This window comes from Cannabis sativa, chromosome 2 (genome assembly GCF_029168945.1).
Source record: "Cannabis sativa cultivar Pink pepper isolate KNU-18-1 chromosome 2, ASM2916894v1, whole genome shotgun sequence".
In the NCBI taxonomy this organism is placed as follows: domain Eukaryota; kingdom Viridiplantae; phylum Streptophyta; class Magnoliopsida; order Rosales; family Cannabaceae; genus Cannabis; species Cannabis sativa.
The window spans coordinates 2,968,121-2,982,524 of record NC_083602.1 but is presented as its reverse complement, the minus strand read 5'-3'; the positions used below and the strand labels follow the sequence as shown (position 1 = coordinate 2,982,524).

The following is a 14,404-nucleotide window of genomic DNA, read 5'->3' as shown; positions in this document are numbered from 1 at the left end:
GGTTTTACTTTTTTATGGAATTAGGTCCGTGTTCGACCGCTCGGGATTACCGCTAGCTGCCTGCAGTTGTCATTTTTGCACTCGATTCAGGTATGTTTTTTTGCTTTCGCTTAGTATATGTAGCAGTGTTTGTTATTAGTTAATATGTATATGCATGTTAGAGAAGTAGGTTCTGTGATAAAATTATTCTTGTTGGATGGGTGGATTATTTGTTTGTGTATATATTGTATGGAAATATTTGTTTGTGTTATTTATAGGTATTAAAAATTTTGGGTTTACACTTTTTAAGCCGTTATGCTGCCGAAATTTTAGTAGAAAAAATGTAAAATTAATTGAATGTTGAAATTGAAATTGAAAATATGTAATTAAAAAGTTAGTAAAATAATAATTTTTTTAGGTATTAAAAAAAATATTTTCAATTTAAATAATAAATAATTAGGAAAATATTTAATTATGAAATGTAATATATAATTTTAAATATAATAAAATGATATTATTAGTTTTAATAAGTTAGTAATTTTAATTTAAATAAAAAATGATTAAAAATTAATAAATGATTGAAAAAAAAAATTAAAGAATGTAATATATAATTTAAAATGTAATAAAGTATATGACAAGATATTGTAAAATAGCATAAAATTAAATTTGTATTATCTTTTCTTGATCTCTTTGGTTATACACCAAAGATAGGATTTAACAAATGTATTTGTATTATCACATAGTGATAATTTTTTTTAAAATTTTACACATGCACGAAATACCTTAGACCCGTTTAGAGAGGCGGAGTCAGTAAGGACTCTTAAATACGCTTCTCCAAATTATAATAAAGTGTTGTATATGTAGTATGTCTACACCAGGTGGCAGCAGTTCGAAAAAGAAAGGGGTCAGAGGTAAATACAAAGGCAAGAATGTTGAGGAGGAGCTCTCCAAAACACAATCTGCCAAGTTACAGATTGAGCTGCATGCAGAGACTGGCACCCCCGTCGGCAAAAACGGAAAAAAATTCAACAATATGGCGAAATGGATGACTCGGATGTCCATCCCCATTAATAAATTCAAATGGGAAGATGTCAGTAGAGCTGACATCAATGCCCTCTGGGATAGACTTGAGGTATGTCTTAATAATTTTTTTAATTTCTAAATTACTATACTCTTATTAAATTGTAATTAATGTATTAATGTGTAACTTTTTGCAGACCAAGTTTGTCCTCCCACGAGATAACCCTACATTCGTAGACTACGGTGAGTACGAGATGTCAAAGGGTTTACGTGACTGGAGGGCAGACTGCAAGAAAAAGTGGATACAAAATATTGAGGAGCTTGGACAGGAGAGGGCCGACATGTCACCTCCTGAGGGAGTAACTCAAGAGGTGTGGAGTGACTGCATCGCTTATTGGAGCACAGACAAACAAAAGGTACATTTTTTTTAAAATTTCTAATTTTAGTAATGTTTAATTTATATAGTCAATAATAAATAATTAATTGTTAGAAAAATTATTAATTTCAGGCGAGAGCAGCGAAAAATAAAGAAAGTCGGGGTAAGATGAAATTTCTAGGAGGCTGGGGCTCCAAGCCTATTGTTTCACATGTTGTCGAGGGGGTAAGTTTATATTTAACTATCATTCATTTAAATTTTTCTAGTAAAATAACAATACTAATATATTTTCTCTTGAAATAGGCTAACCCCGACATAGGAGAACTGTCAACTGCGGTGGAAACTTTTCAAAAGTTTCACCATAAAGGCAACAATTGGCGCAACGAGTACGCACAACAAGCTTACGTAAGTTTACATTTTAATTCAATTTTTATTTATTTCTTTCAATTTATTTTGTATTAAAATTAACCATTTAACTTTTTTTTTGTTAATAATTAACCATTTAACTTATTTGTTTGTTTTAGGAGCAAATGGTTGAAATAGCGGCAACTCAACCAGCGCCCACTGAAGATGAGCCCGATGAGCCTGCTGTCGATCCTACACAGTACCCCCGAGACTTACCTGTTATGACGCAAGTACTCGGGGAACGATCTCGACATCTTAGAGGCTTTGGCCATCTCCCCAGACTGAAGGGAGTTGGGGCCAAAAGAGCACCTGCCACGCATCCTTCAGCCCCACCGACTGTTACAATGGAACAGTACGAGGCTTTACAGAAAAAAGTAGAGGAAGCGGAGCAGACAACTCAACATACGAGGCAGCAGTATGAGACACAACAACTCTACCTCAGACGATTCCAAGATCAGTTTGAGTATCTTTCTCGAGCTGTGCCGGGTTTCAACTTGCCTCCCATGGATCTTCCACCATTGCCCACTCCTGGTGCTGGATCATCGGCTGCTCCTGGTGCTGGATCGTCATCGCAGCCTCCCGAGACTCAGAGAAACAACGATGACGACATTACCCGCCTATAGAACTGTATTTTTTTTTATTATCTCGTTCAAACATTTAACATTTTGTTTATATACTGATTTTAGTAGAACATAATATAATTAATGTTCGTTTATTTTTTAATGTAAATTATGTTGGTTTTTTTGTTAATATAATATTATAATTATTTAAAAAAATTAATTAATTATATTTAATTAATTAATATTATAATTAATTAATTTTTTTTAAAAATAAAAATTAATACTTTTGCCGGCGCATTACTGCGCCGGTAAAAGTAGCCAAAAACTATTGGCGCCAACTGTCAGATTGGCGCCAATAGTTTTGCCGGCGCACTATTGCGCCGGCAAAACTTTATCAAAGCAGGTTCATAGCGGATAAGGGCATTTTTTAACACCGGCGCTTATTTTTTACCGGCGTGATTTCTCGCCGGTAAAAGGAAGTTTTACCGGCGCATTTACTCTACGCGCCGGTAAAAAGTCTTTTACCGACCAAGCTTCCCAGATAAGCTTTGCCGGCGCACAACTGCGCCGGCAAAGCTTTGCCGGCGCAGTTAGTGTACTTTTGCCGGCGCAAAAATGCGCCGGCAAAAGTTGGTTTTCTTGTAGTGTCACTTGAACTCTAGCTAGTTAATAATGAGACGTACTACCCATTTATGTATGATTTTACTTTTTTTTGATCAATTGTATGATTTTACTTTATTATTTTATAAAAATATTAAAGTAATAAAAATTTAGAGCTTGTTTGGGTTTGTTTTTCAATTTTCAGTTTTTAAAATTTGTGTTTTTAAAAGTGAGAATAGAAAACAGTTTTTTGTCATTTTAAAAATTTAATGGTATTTGGCACAAATTTTTAAAAACTGTTTTTAGATTTTTTCTTAGGAAAAAAAATATAATATGTCAGACAAAAAAACTTTATTTTTGAAAATTTTAACACCATACCATGACATTAATCCATTCAGGTCTAGGTTCGGGTATGGTTTTGGGTCTAGAATTCGAGTATGTGAGCAGAATATAAAATACAATATGTTAGACAAAAAAATTGTTTTTGAAAATTGAAAATAACTTTTTTATGTTTTCTGTTTTTTAGTTTTTTAAAACTCAATTTTTTAAAAACAGTCTTTAAAATTTTTTGCCAAACAACTCCTAATAGTTTTTAAAAACCGTTTTCAGTTTTAAAAAACAAAAAACAGTTTTTAAACTGTAAAGCCAAACAGCCTCTTAATTTTTGGTGTGTCTAATGTAGTGTACCTCCGCCGTCAACCCCTAGGGCGACAGGACATAATCCAGCAGCCACCACTGCTGCAGATCCACTAGAAGAGCCTTTACTACAACAACAGCTCCAATTCTAAAGAGGAGTCTCAATCTCAAGATAACACACATTATTTAACTCGTGAATTAGTCCTCAATGGCCTTCTACAACTCTGGATATTACCAGAATTCTTCTGATCTTGGTTTAAAAAGTACATTTAGCCAAAGCGTGAGCTAAATATTTGTCAGCCGCGGGGAAGAATTTTTTTAAGAAGTGATAGTTTGGGGGAAGAAGAACAATTGGTGTTAAATTAGTTCTAAGATTGAACTTTTATTTCAAAGTTTGGGGGAAGAAGAAAAATCGGGATTACTCGGGATTTATCGCCGTCATCTTTGGCGTTTTCGGCGTCATGTTCATGCCAGATGAGATGATCATAATAAAGCTTTTTAGAAGCACAATGATGAGCTCTCTTTTCTACCAGGATGGTTGTTGGTCTACTGTCAAGGGAAGCTGCATTGTGGTTATATATAGATTTAATAGATTTTTGCTTCCACTCTTATTTCTCCTACATGGATGAATTAATTGCTCAAATACCTGAGTTGAAAAGCCAATGGAGATCAAGTAAGCAATTTTATTTTATTTCATTTCATTTCATTTGTTTACAAGAACTTGAAACGTTGAAGTAAAATACTACTACAATCTTGGCCTTTAGAGGCTGTTTTTTCACTCCCACTTATAAAAAGGGAAGCTAAAGGGTGTGAAAATACCCGTTTTTTTCGAAATTGACATTTAGAGGCGGTTTTTTGATAAAAACCGTAGGTATAAAATTGCATTATACCATTTAGAGGCGGTTGGGAAATAAATTTTTTTTTTTAGGTTCAGCCCTATGCCGTCGGTTCCTATAAAGGAACCGACGGCATAGGGTTATAAAACAACCCCTTCGACTCAGCTTTCTTCCTCACTCGACCAAACCCAGCCAAAGCCAAACCAGCACCCAGCTGCAGAGACGAAAAACCCTCGCCGACCACCGCCTCCACCACCCATTTCTCCCCCATTTCTCAACCATTTGAGCCCATTTTTGTTGCAAAATCTTCTATTTTCGATACTTAATCCTATACACCCAAAAAGTTTTAATTTTTTTTCCCTATTTCACTGTCATCCGAACCTATACAAAAATAGTGGGTATAACTCCGGCCACCATTTTTTGTTGAGAAAACATTGAATCTCAACCTCTTTTAAGGTATAAATATAGTTTCTATTCATTTTTATAATGTACATTGTTTTATTTTTAGTTTTTGTAAATTATTTTTTGGGTTTTTTAATTTTAATGGTAATATTGTTGTGTTGTATGTGTATAGTGCCCGGATTTTTTACGGAATTGCTCGTCGGATTGCGGTTATTAGGTAAAAATTTAAAGCTCAATATATAGTATATATATGTAATTTTATATTTTATTGAATATGTGTGTATATAATGTGTGTATATTAGTGTGTGTATAGTTTAGAAATAAAAATTTTAAAATTAAATTAGTGTGGGAAATAATTTTTTTTTGAGATAATAGTGTGAGATATAATTGATTATATATATATGTATGTATAATTTAGTAACTAAGTAACTTGTTACTATTTTTAATAACTAGTTATAAGTAATGAAATAATTATTTTTGCAATTTCGTTGTATTTGTTTATATTGTAGGTTCGGTATAATTTTGTGTGTAGTGTATTTGAGCTTGCATTGATAGGTATATACTTTAACTAACTTTTTCTTATTATATAATTAATTATCAATGCATGTTAGTTGAGTTTGAATATCTTAAATATTCATCCGTAGTGAAGTAGGTTCTACGAATACATGTACTGCGGTCGGATGGGTGGATAAATTTTGTATTGGTTATCTGTTATGTTTGTTATTTTAGGCACTTTTAAAATTTTTGGGAACGTCCAATTACAGCCGTTGTGCTGCCGAAATTTCGGTAGAATTAGGATAAATCTTACTAAAAAATATTAATATTTACATCACCCAAAGAACTAATTAGCTATAACATAGTAATAAGATGTTAGGTCACTAAAAAATAATCTAACCATTTGTTATGTTAGCTTACTAATCTAGTGAAAATGGTGACCTTAATTTTAAAATTTCTTTCAAAATTGGAATCAAACATGCCCAAAAATTCATCTTTGCCATAACTAATAAAAAAAATAAAAATAAATCCCAATATCATTTCAATCATCTTCTTTTTGGGTATAATTGATGACCATTGTAATGATTAGCTACATGGTCCACAACATGTTTAACACTTTACTAAAATTACAATCCTTAAGCTAAAAGTCATTCATCATTACACATAATAATAGTAATAAAAAAAAGTTACTTTAATTTTGGAAGAAGAATACAAATGCAATAACAGATAAAAATAATAAAAGTAAATTAAAGCAAAAAACACATTTCTTATGCTTAAATCATTGATTCATTGTTCTGTTAACCTAAAATAGAAACCCAAAGAAATCGAACGAGACTTACTTCCATTAACATACTCCAACTCGGGAATGACTTGATATATAGCTTACTTTATATTGTGGTTGTGAATGCTCCTAAATCATTAACATATTGTTTATGCTTTTAATATTTCATATACACTACTTGTTATATATATAGCTAACTTTGAAGTTTGTTTGTTAATGGTGTAGACATGGCAAACTCGGAATCAGGATCTGATTCGGGAGCAGAAAATGAGTGTCCAACCACAATACCTACACGAGGGCCGACGCAAATGAATGAAATATCCAAACTAATGGATCAGGGCAAAAGAGTGGCCCTCGAAGTTAATGATAAAGGTCAATACTGTGGAAAAAGCTATGCGAAGCTCGTATCCACTCTAGGAGTCAGATGTCGGCAGACAATAGGGTTGGCCTATAAAAACTGGAAAGAAGTCAACCCGACTCTGAAAAATAAAGTTTGGAAAGACATTCAGGTAAGCTATTATTTGTTAGAATTTTGATTTGTTTTTCTATTACTTCAAATGTTGACTCTAACCGTGTTTGTTTTCCTTCAAAATAGACGGGGTTCATTGTGCCGGACACCTTCAAACATGATTGTCTCATCCTAGCTGGGAAGTTAATGAAAGACTTCAAGAATAGGATGACAAAAGACATCATAATGCCCGCGTTGAAAGAGAATGATGCGGGACGACTGGCACAAGTCCCTGAAAAGCACCCCGAGATCGACGCTGCTGATTGGTGCAAATTTGTTGAAAGTCGACTAACTCCTGAATTTCTGGTTCGCTAATTATATTAACACCAAGATAAACTCTTAAATAAACGTACATGTATCTAATGTATTTTTTTGGCATTGTAGGAATTGAGTAAGGTGCAACGTGAACGTTCCTCAAAAATTCAATCCAGACATCGAAGTGGTCGGAGTGGAATGGTGAACGTACGGGAAGCTGTGGTAAGTAAGGCTTAAAATTTAATGTGCTATACAATTTAATTGGTACTAATTTCATTGTTATAACGCTATGTAGAAAAAGGACCTCGAAGTTGCAGATCCCCCCCGCCACCGTGTTTGGATTAAATCTGGCACCAAGAGTAGAAAACTTGTCACTGATTACGACAAGGAAATTGCAGAGAAGATAGTAAGTATATATTAATCGTTAATTGAGTTCTACTCATGAGTTAGTGTATATAATTCATATACTAATTGCTTGAATATATGCGTGCATTAGGCTCAATTAGAGGAGAAGCTTAGTCAGGGACAAATTCAGGTCCAGGGCCAAAACGATATCCTGACGCAGGCGCTCGGGACACCAGAGCATCCTGGACGTGTCAGGGCTGCTGGGTATGCTATTACTTCAAATGTTATTTATTTAGTTACACAAATAAAATCGTTGCTAATTTGCTTTTTATGATTTGTAGGTTCCTGACCAGGGCATCTCAACTATTCGGCAGGAAGAAAAGGGAAGTGTCTGATGTTGTGGCTCGGCAAGCGAAGGAGATTGAAAAATTAAAAGCCGAAGTCCAATCCCTTAAGCAGCAGAGGAACGCTGCCGAACAAGGAAGAAGGAGAGGTGGCTGGTGAGGCGTATGTTCCACAACCATACGCTCCTCAGGATGAGGTACAACCACAAATTTATCTTTGAGGAGTTCATTTCCCTCAACGACCAAGGTATCCTATACAATTTTGATGACCATGCGGCCCTTAATCAGCAAGTACATCTCTGCTCTGACAACATCGACAATATTGTGGCCCGAGGGTATTTGTACGAGCATGTGGGTACGATCAAAGTTCACTGCCAGGATTACGATGATTCACATGCTCGGATCATGGTTTCGGAAATCCTGCAAGAGGACGCTGAAATCCCAGTCCCAATTGAAGAGTTCAGATATGTTAGGGACGTGTACCAGATGTTCCTTCCTTGGCCTAAACACTTAATTTTAACAACCGAGGTAACTTCTCAACTGAAATTAATTATTAATGATTAGTGGAGTTTGAATATCTTCAATATTCATCCGTAGTGAAGTAGGTTCTGCGAATATATGTCCTACGGTGGGATGGATGAACAAACTACTGTTATATATGTGTTATTTGTCGTTATACAGCCATGTTCAAAATTTTTGGGGTCATTCAATTACAACCGTTATGCTGCCGAAATTTCGGTAGAATTTAGATAAAATTTGATATATATATATTATGTTCTGTTTTGTTTAGGGTCCACTCGCTCAACCGCCCTCAAGACGTGATGCGTCAAAGGGGAAAGCTCCGATGCTTTCTCCACAAAGCCGTGGTGCACGGGAAGATGACTTGTTCACGGAAGAGAAGATGGCGTTGATCCCTAATTCGCTAAAATGGATGATTCATGAATTCCTAAGGCTCAAAGATAAACGTGATATAATCACAATTTCTGTCCCCCGAGGATTCATTGCACCGCGTACCCAGATCATTTTATCTGGAGAGGATTTGCAGCCGGTTGCTACGTGTAACTACATCGGCAACCAGGGAATGCTGTTTGGAATGATGTATACTCTTCTTTAATCTAATTAACCTTATATCAAATTATAGTTAAATTATTATAAGGCACTAACACTTTTTTTGGCAGGCACATATGGGAGAGCATCAACGGTCTGAGAAAAATTTTCAAGTTTTACGACCCAGAGCTTCTCACAGTGCATGGGATCAACGATGAAGAACAGAGTCAGTCTTTTGACGATGCGGCAAGACGATTGGCTAATTGGTTATCATTAATGAACAACAACCACCAAATGTTCTTTATTCCTTGGAATATCGGGTAAACTTTATTAAATTCTTTAGTGTTAATTGTTCATTTCTATATTATGTCTTCAAATTATTTTTATACTATCTTACTTATATTCCAATATAATTTTCTAGGATGCATTGGACACTAGTGGTGGTTGCGCCAAGGAAAATTATCCATTTAAACCCTGTAAAAGGCTGCCCAATTCCCGAATAAATAAAACAAATGATCGGAAGGTAATAATTTAATGACTTCTTATGTAACGAATTTAAATTAACTAACGAATTGAAATGCTAATATAATTTTCCCAAACAGGGCATTCATGTATATAGGGGACGCACATGAGTATCTTGGCCCGTGGCAAGGAATTTCACAAGCAAACTGTCCAAGACAACCTAAAAGCCAAGAATGCGGTTTTTATGTTTTGAAATATATCACTGACATCGTCGCACGTGCCAACCCCAACCGTTACATACAAGATCAAAAAGCTGTAAGTTTTAATTATTGATTATAGTATACAAATTCTATAATAACAAATATATAATATACATATACATAAACTAATATAAATTTTTAATTTTTTTAACAGTTTGGGGGTAAGAAGCAATATGATCTAAAAACAGAATTGTTACCACTACAACGAAAGTGGATCGAACAATTGATGGCGGTGATTCACGGTGACGATTGAGGTTCAAAGGTCGAAAAATTTTTCTTCATTATGTAATTTTTATAGATTAACTTGTAGTTAGATTTATTAACTTATTAATATTTTTAACTAATTTTACATGTTTGTGTAATATTTAATTACTTTTATGAAATCAAATTATGTTTTTACCCAAATTTAATTACTATTTAATTTAAAATGTAATTAATATATAATTAAATTAAATAAATATGTAATTTAAAATTTAAATAAATATGTAATTTAAATTAAATAAAATAATATATAAATTAATATATATAAAATTAAAATTATATAATTAAATTAAAAAAAATGAAAAAAACTGAAATCTGCTCACTTTTGGCGTCGGTTGCTACGCCACATATGGCGTCGGTTATTGGCTAGGAACCGACGCCATATATACCCTTATGGCGTCGGTTCCTAGATAATAACCGACGCCATAGGGGTATATATGGCGTCGGTTCATATAAATCCTTTAGCGTCGCCCTGATCAGCGTCGGTAGCGAATTTCGCAAAAACCGACGCTGAAAGGGCTTAAAAACCGCCTCTAAAGGGTGTTTTTGTAGTAGTGAAACCTCTAAATATGTTATTTGTTCTATGATAGTGTATCAAAATTGCCAAGCTGTTTGTTAGTTTGCCCTTGATTGGTGTCGCAGAAGATGTCCCTTTGATTACAGCCGTTGCTTTATAGAAAAGCCCATATATACATGTTGTATAAAGGTTGGAAGAGGATTTTAGAAGATTTGATTGGCAGAGAAGGACTTTTCTTAGAGACGGTGTGTGTACCATTTGCTGGCCTTGCCATTACGTACATATAATATTGTAATAATAATCTTGGTTGAGTTAACAAGGCAAGACTCAAATGCTACTTATAATTGTTACTGTACATCTCACGAATTTCGTTCATTTCTTATTGAACTGCAGGCTGACGAAAACCAAGATGTATTCAAGTCTTGGTATCCCCCACTAGACAAAACACTTTCATGTCTTTCAAAGTTATATCTTTGTTTAGAACCAGCAGTTTGCTCAGAATCCATCCAAGTGACTAACCTTTATGATCAAATCTCCACGTTGTGATTAATTCTGTATGTTACTTGCATTTTTAAGTTTGTTGTTTAACAATATATTCTTTACTTGTGTAGAAAGCAAGTTCCCACAAAATGGCAGCTGGTATTGGAAACAAGTGGTGAATGCAAAGGACCAAATCAAGAGCAAGATGGATATTCAGCGGTTTGTTGGAACCCAATACCATTGCCAAAGGGTATATAAGTTGCTTTGCCCAGTTCAGCCGAAGATCACCTAGGATAGAGAGGTTTGGGGAAGGCTAAATGTTCCCAAACATTGCTATATTTTCTGGTTAGCAATGCACAATCGGTTGAGAACAAAAACAAGATTGAAAGCTCATAACATAGTGCAGGAAGATACTTGTGTCTTGTGCAATCAACAGCAAGAAAACATTGAGCATTTATTCTTCATATGCTCGGTATCAGCACAATGTTTGTTGGAAGTAAAACAATGGCTGCAATGGGGCTCACAATGCAATTCAATGCAGCAACTGGTGAGAGGGATAAGAAGAGCAAAGCTGTCAAGAATCTGGAAGAAGTTATTTTCGGCAGCCATTACTTCCTTGATTTATAATCTTTGGAAAGCAAGGAATGAACACATATGGGACATGAAGATAGTAAGCGCAAACCAGATTATTCAGCAAACAAAAGAGATAGTAAGGACCCGTGTTTTGGTGCTTTGGCCGAAGGAAGTCAAGAAGCAGGATAGATTGGTTTTCCAATTTATAAGATAGAGTAACTAGCATGGATGTAAATAATGATAGAACTATATTTGATTCATATATAAGTCCTTATTTTTATGAGGATGCTATTTTGTTTGTCCAAAAGAGATTTATGAGCAATACAACTACTTGATTTATTAAAAAAAAACAACTAGTTTTTAATGAAATTCTTTAATAGATTAAAGTGTGATATTAAAAAAATATTTAATTTAATTTAAATAAATTTAATTATTCTAAAAATGACTTCAGGAACGACAGTTTCGTTTCTGATAACAAAACAGTTGTTCCTGATAATGTGTAAAAACTAAGCTACCAGTTTAAGTTTTTGGGACGACTTTTACTTTTCAGGAACAACTCATTTTTGTTCCGAATAATCTAGCATTAGGCACGTCATTATATTTTGTTCCTGATATTGGTTTTCAGGCACGAGTTATCAGGAATAAAACATCAGGAATGACTAGTCGCGCCAAAAAATCTTTTGGAACGAATTAAGAGGTTTTCTGGAATGAAAAAAGTCGCTCCTGATGACAGTTTTTGTTGTAGTGTGGGGCTAGGCGGTGGCCGGAGGTGGGTTGCTGCAATGTGGTGGTGATGGTGGTTTCTGGGTTTTCTTTTTTTTTTTGTATTTTGAAGAGAGAGAGGAACAGAGATAGATAGAGAGAGAGGGGGGGACGAAGGGGTCTGTTATTTATTTTTGTTTTTTTGTTTTTTTATACATACATATATATTATTATTTAATTATTATTTTATATATATTTGACTCGGTCAAAACTGAGACTTTACAAAAATACAAAAATAAAATTTTAGTGATGTATTATAAAGAATAAAGTAAAAAAATTGATGAGAGTGTAATTTTATTGAGAGGACCATTGTATATTAATTTAATGTGTATTTAATACATCAATAGGTTTTTTTATTGAGATGACGTTTGTACATTGATTTAATATATTAATCCATCAATAGCTTTTTTTCTTCTGATTTAGTGTAATCTATATCATGAAGAAGACAATGCTACCTTGATTTTCTTAAAAAAAAATATATTGACAGCATTAATGCCCCAAATGAAAACTACTCACATAGGGCCAGACTTAGGTATAAGCGGTCTAGATTCATGCTAAGCGCTCTCACATTTTCCGGATGCTCAAAATAAAAAATGATAGACTTTCTTAAACTTTTATTTAAGTAAAATTAAGTGTATTGTAAATAAGAGAGTTCTTAATTTAATTGGTTGAAGTGTATAACATTTGAAAAGTAAAGGGTAGCTAGCTATTACAAACAATACAAAGAAAATTATCATGTGGCCAGGAAGAGCTTTGATATTGGACAAACATGCAAGAAAGAGCTAGCACACCTGAAATCAATTAACATGCTTATATATATATTATATATATATTTCAAACTTTTATAATTAAACTGCAGGAGGTTTGTACTGGCTGCTACTGATTTCAAAGTTGAACATGTTGACACCAGTGTAAATCCCATCTTCCATCGTCTGAATAACGGTATCGCCATTGTAGAGTATTTCGCGCTGAATATAAGAGAAAGGAACTTCACATGTTCCTTGAATCGCTACAAGAGTGAATTTTGTTGTGGTATTAGGAGGAGCCTTAGCAGTGAAGGTAGCCTTGGTTAAAGTTTCCACTGTGTCTGGTTTCTCCCACTCAATATTCCCTCCAACGTCAGCTGATATTTCGATCTTTCCATCGACGATGACTGGAATTGCGTCGATATGAAGGGTTGGTTTCACATCTAGCTTGAAGGAAACGCTGTTGGTGAAATTACTAGAGCTTTTTTTCTTGTACGAAAACTTAATGGTTAAAGTATTCTCTATGTCCTCAGGATTATCCGCCACTATCTCATCTATGTACACTTTGTTGAGATTGTATACTCTTCCGTCTTCTTCTCGAAAAAGGATGCCGTAGATACTCCTTAACATGGAACTGCTTGACACACACAATTTGGCTTCATTAGTAATACTTTTCGCCCCAGCCTTAACACAGGACTCGACGTCTCCCTCACTAAACTTCTCACAAAAGTAGCTGCTTCCCATATTTTTTAGAGCGACAATATTGTCACCTAGTTTGATTGGCCAAAATAAATAACCTAAGTCATCGTCCTTGGCCTCGGGATGGTCGTTGTAGATCCAATCGCCGTCGCCGCGCCTCCAGTAATTTTTAGTGGAAAGGTTCTTTATGCGAACAAAACCATCACTAAAGGTGGAGATCTCGTTTACTACCGTCTGATCAGCGATCTCCTCAGCATCGAACTGAAGAAAAGGGTAGGTGTTGAACACACGCGGGCTAACATATTTTTGGTTGTTGAGGTTGCTTCTCAAGGCAACATTTTTCGGAAATATGACAAGCGAATCCCAATCCAAGACTTTGAAAGCATCGTTTGGATGAGGTATCTCTTTAGGACACATGAACAAACCAGAACTGTGATTGTTGTCTGTGACCAAGATTTGAGCAAAATACTTTAACCCAACATGTTGAATTTTGAAATATTCTTGTTCATCAATTTGAGTTTTGACAAGCTTGAAGAGGGTATTTTGATCACCCTCTTCCTCGTCGGGGTGGTCAGCCGAGGCAAAGACCCACCCCGAACCATTTGGAGCCAAGTATTTGTTGTTATGGCAACAACGTATGTGCACCCCTTCAGCATCTTTCTTGGCTCTCTCCAATTCAAATTTCACCACAGGACTCGTAATGTCATCTCCAAGAAAATTCAGAAACGTTTGCGGCAGTTCCTTTTCGATACCATATTCCTCACTTATCCTTCTCAAGTATTTACCGTTGAATTTAGATTTCAATACCACAAACATTGGTAATGTACACATTATATTTATATATTAATTCTCTCTCTCTCTGTATATATCTTGCAATTATTGTTTACTGATTTTTGATTCAGTTGTGAATGAATAATTTAGTAATTGGGTGAACTTTTTTGATATAAGAGACTATCTATTTATAGTTACACATAATGTAAGTAATATGGTCTATTATAGTTGATAAATAGATATAAATTATACAAGTATCTTTTACTATTTAATTTACATCTATT

General features: G+C 34.6%; 3 protein-coding genes and 1 long non-coding RNA gene across 4 annotated transcripts; 3 read left to right on the top strand and 1 right to left on the bottom strand.

Annotated features, from left to right (window-relative positions):
• Positions 1-205: 205 nt before the first annotated feature.
• LOC133034646 (uncharacterized) lies at positions 206-2,681 on the top strand. Its single transcript, XM_061109861.1, has 2 exons — positions 206-1,780; positions 1,900-2,681. The coding sequence occupies exon 2, from the start codon at positions 1,906-1,908 to the stop codon at positions 2,401-2,403; it is 498 nt and encodes a 165-aa protein (XP_060965844.1). The 5' UTR covers positions 206-1,780; positions 1,900-1,905; the 3' UTR covers positions 2,404-2,681.
• A 4,432-nt stretch (positions 2,682-7,113) lies between these two features.
• On the top strand, positions 7,114-7,693 carry LOC133034645 (uncharacterized). The gene is made up of 3 exons (XR_009686035.1): positions 7,114-7,259; positions 7,350-7,462; positions 7,540-7,693. It is a non-coding gene; the product is annotated as an uncharacterized LOC133034645 (long non-coding RNA).
• Positions 7,694-7,734: 41 nt separating this feature from the next.
• Positions 7,735-8,960, top strand: LOC133034058 (uncharacterized). Its single transcript, XM_061109072.1, has 3 exons — positions 7,735-8,070; positions 8,333-8,640; positions 8,721-8,960. Exons 1-3 carry the CDS (start codon positions 7,735-7,737, stop codon positions 8,911-8,913), a joined length of 837 nt encoding a protein of 278 aa, XP_060965055.1. The 3' UTR covers positions 8,914-8,960.
• Positions 8,961-12,752: 3,792 nt separating this feature from the next.
• On the bottom strand, positions 12,753-14,165 carry LOC115719775 (uncharacterized). Its single transcript, XM_030648963.1, has one exon. The coding sequence runs from the start codon at positions 14,163-14,165 to the stop codon at positions 12,753-12,755; it is 1,413 nt and encodes a 470-aa protein (XP_030504823.1).
• Positions 14,166-14,404: the final 239 nt, after the last annotated feature.

Coding starts and splice junctions, on each gene's coding strand:
- LOC133034646 (XM_061109861.1), top strand. CDS start 1,906: ATGGTTGAAATAGCGGCAACTCAACCAGCGCCCACTGAAGATGAGCCC.
- LOC133034058 (XM_061109072.1), top strand. CDS start 7,735: ATGAGGTACAACCACAAATTTATCTTTGAGGAGTTCATTTCCCTCAAC. Junction 8,071..8,332: donor ACTTAATTTTAACAACCGAG/GTAACTTCTCAA, acceptor TGTTTTGTTTAG/GGTCCACTCGCTCAACCGCC. Junction 8,641..8,720: donor GGAATGCTGTTTGGAATGAT/GTATACTCTTCT, acceptor TTTTTTTGGCAG/GCACATATGGGAGAGCATCA.
- LOC115719775 (XM_030648963.1), bottom strand. CDS start 14,165: ATGTTTGTGGTATTGAAATCTAAATTCAACGGTAAATACTTGAGAAGG.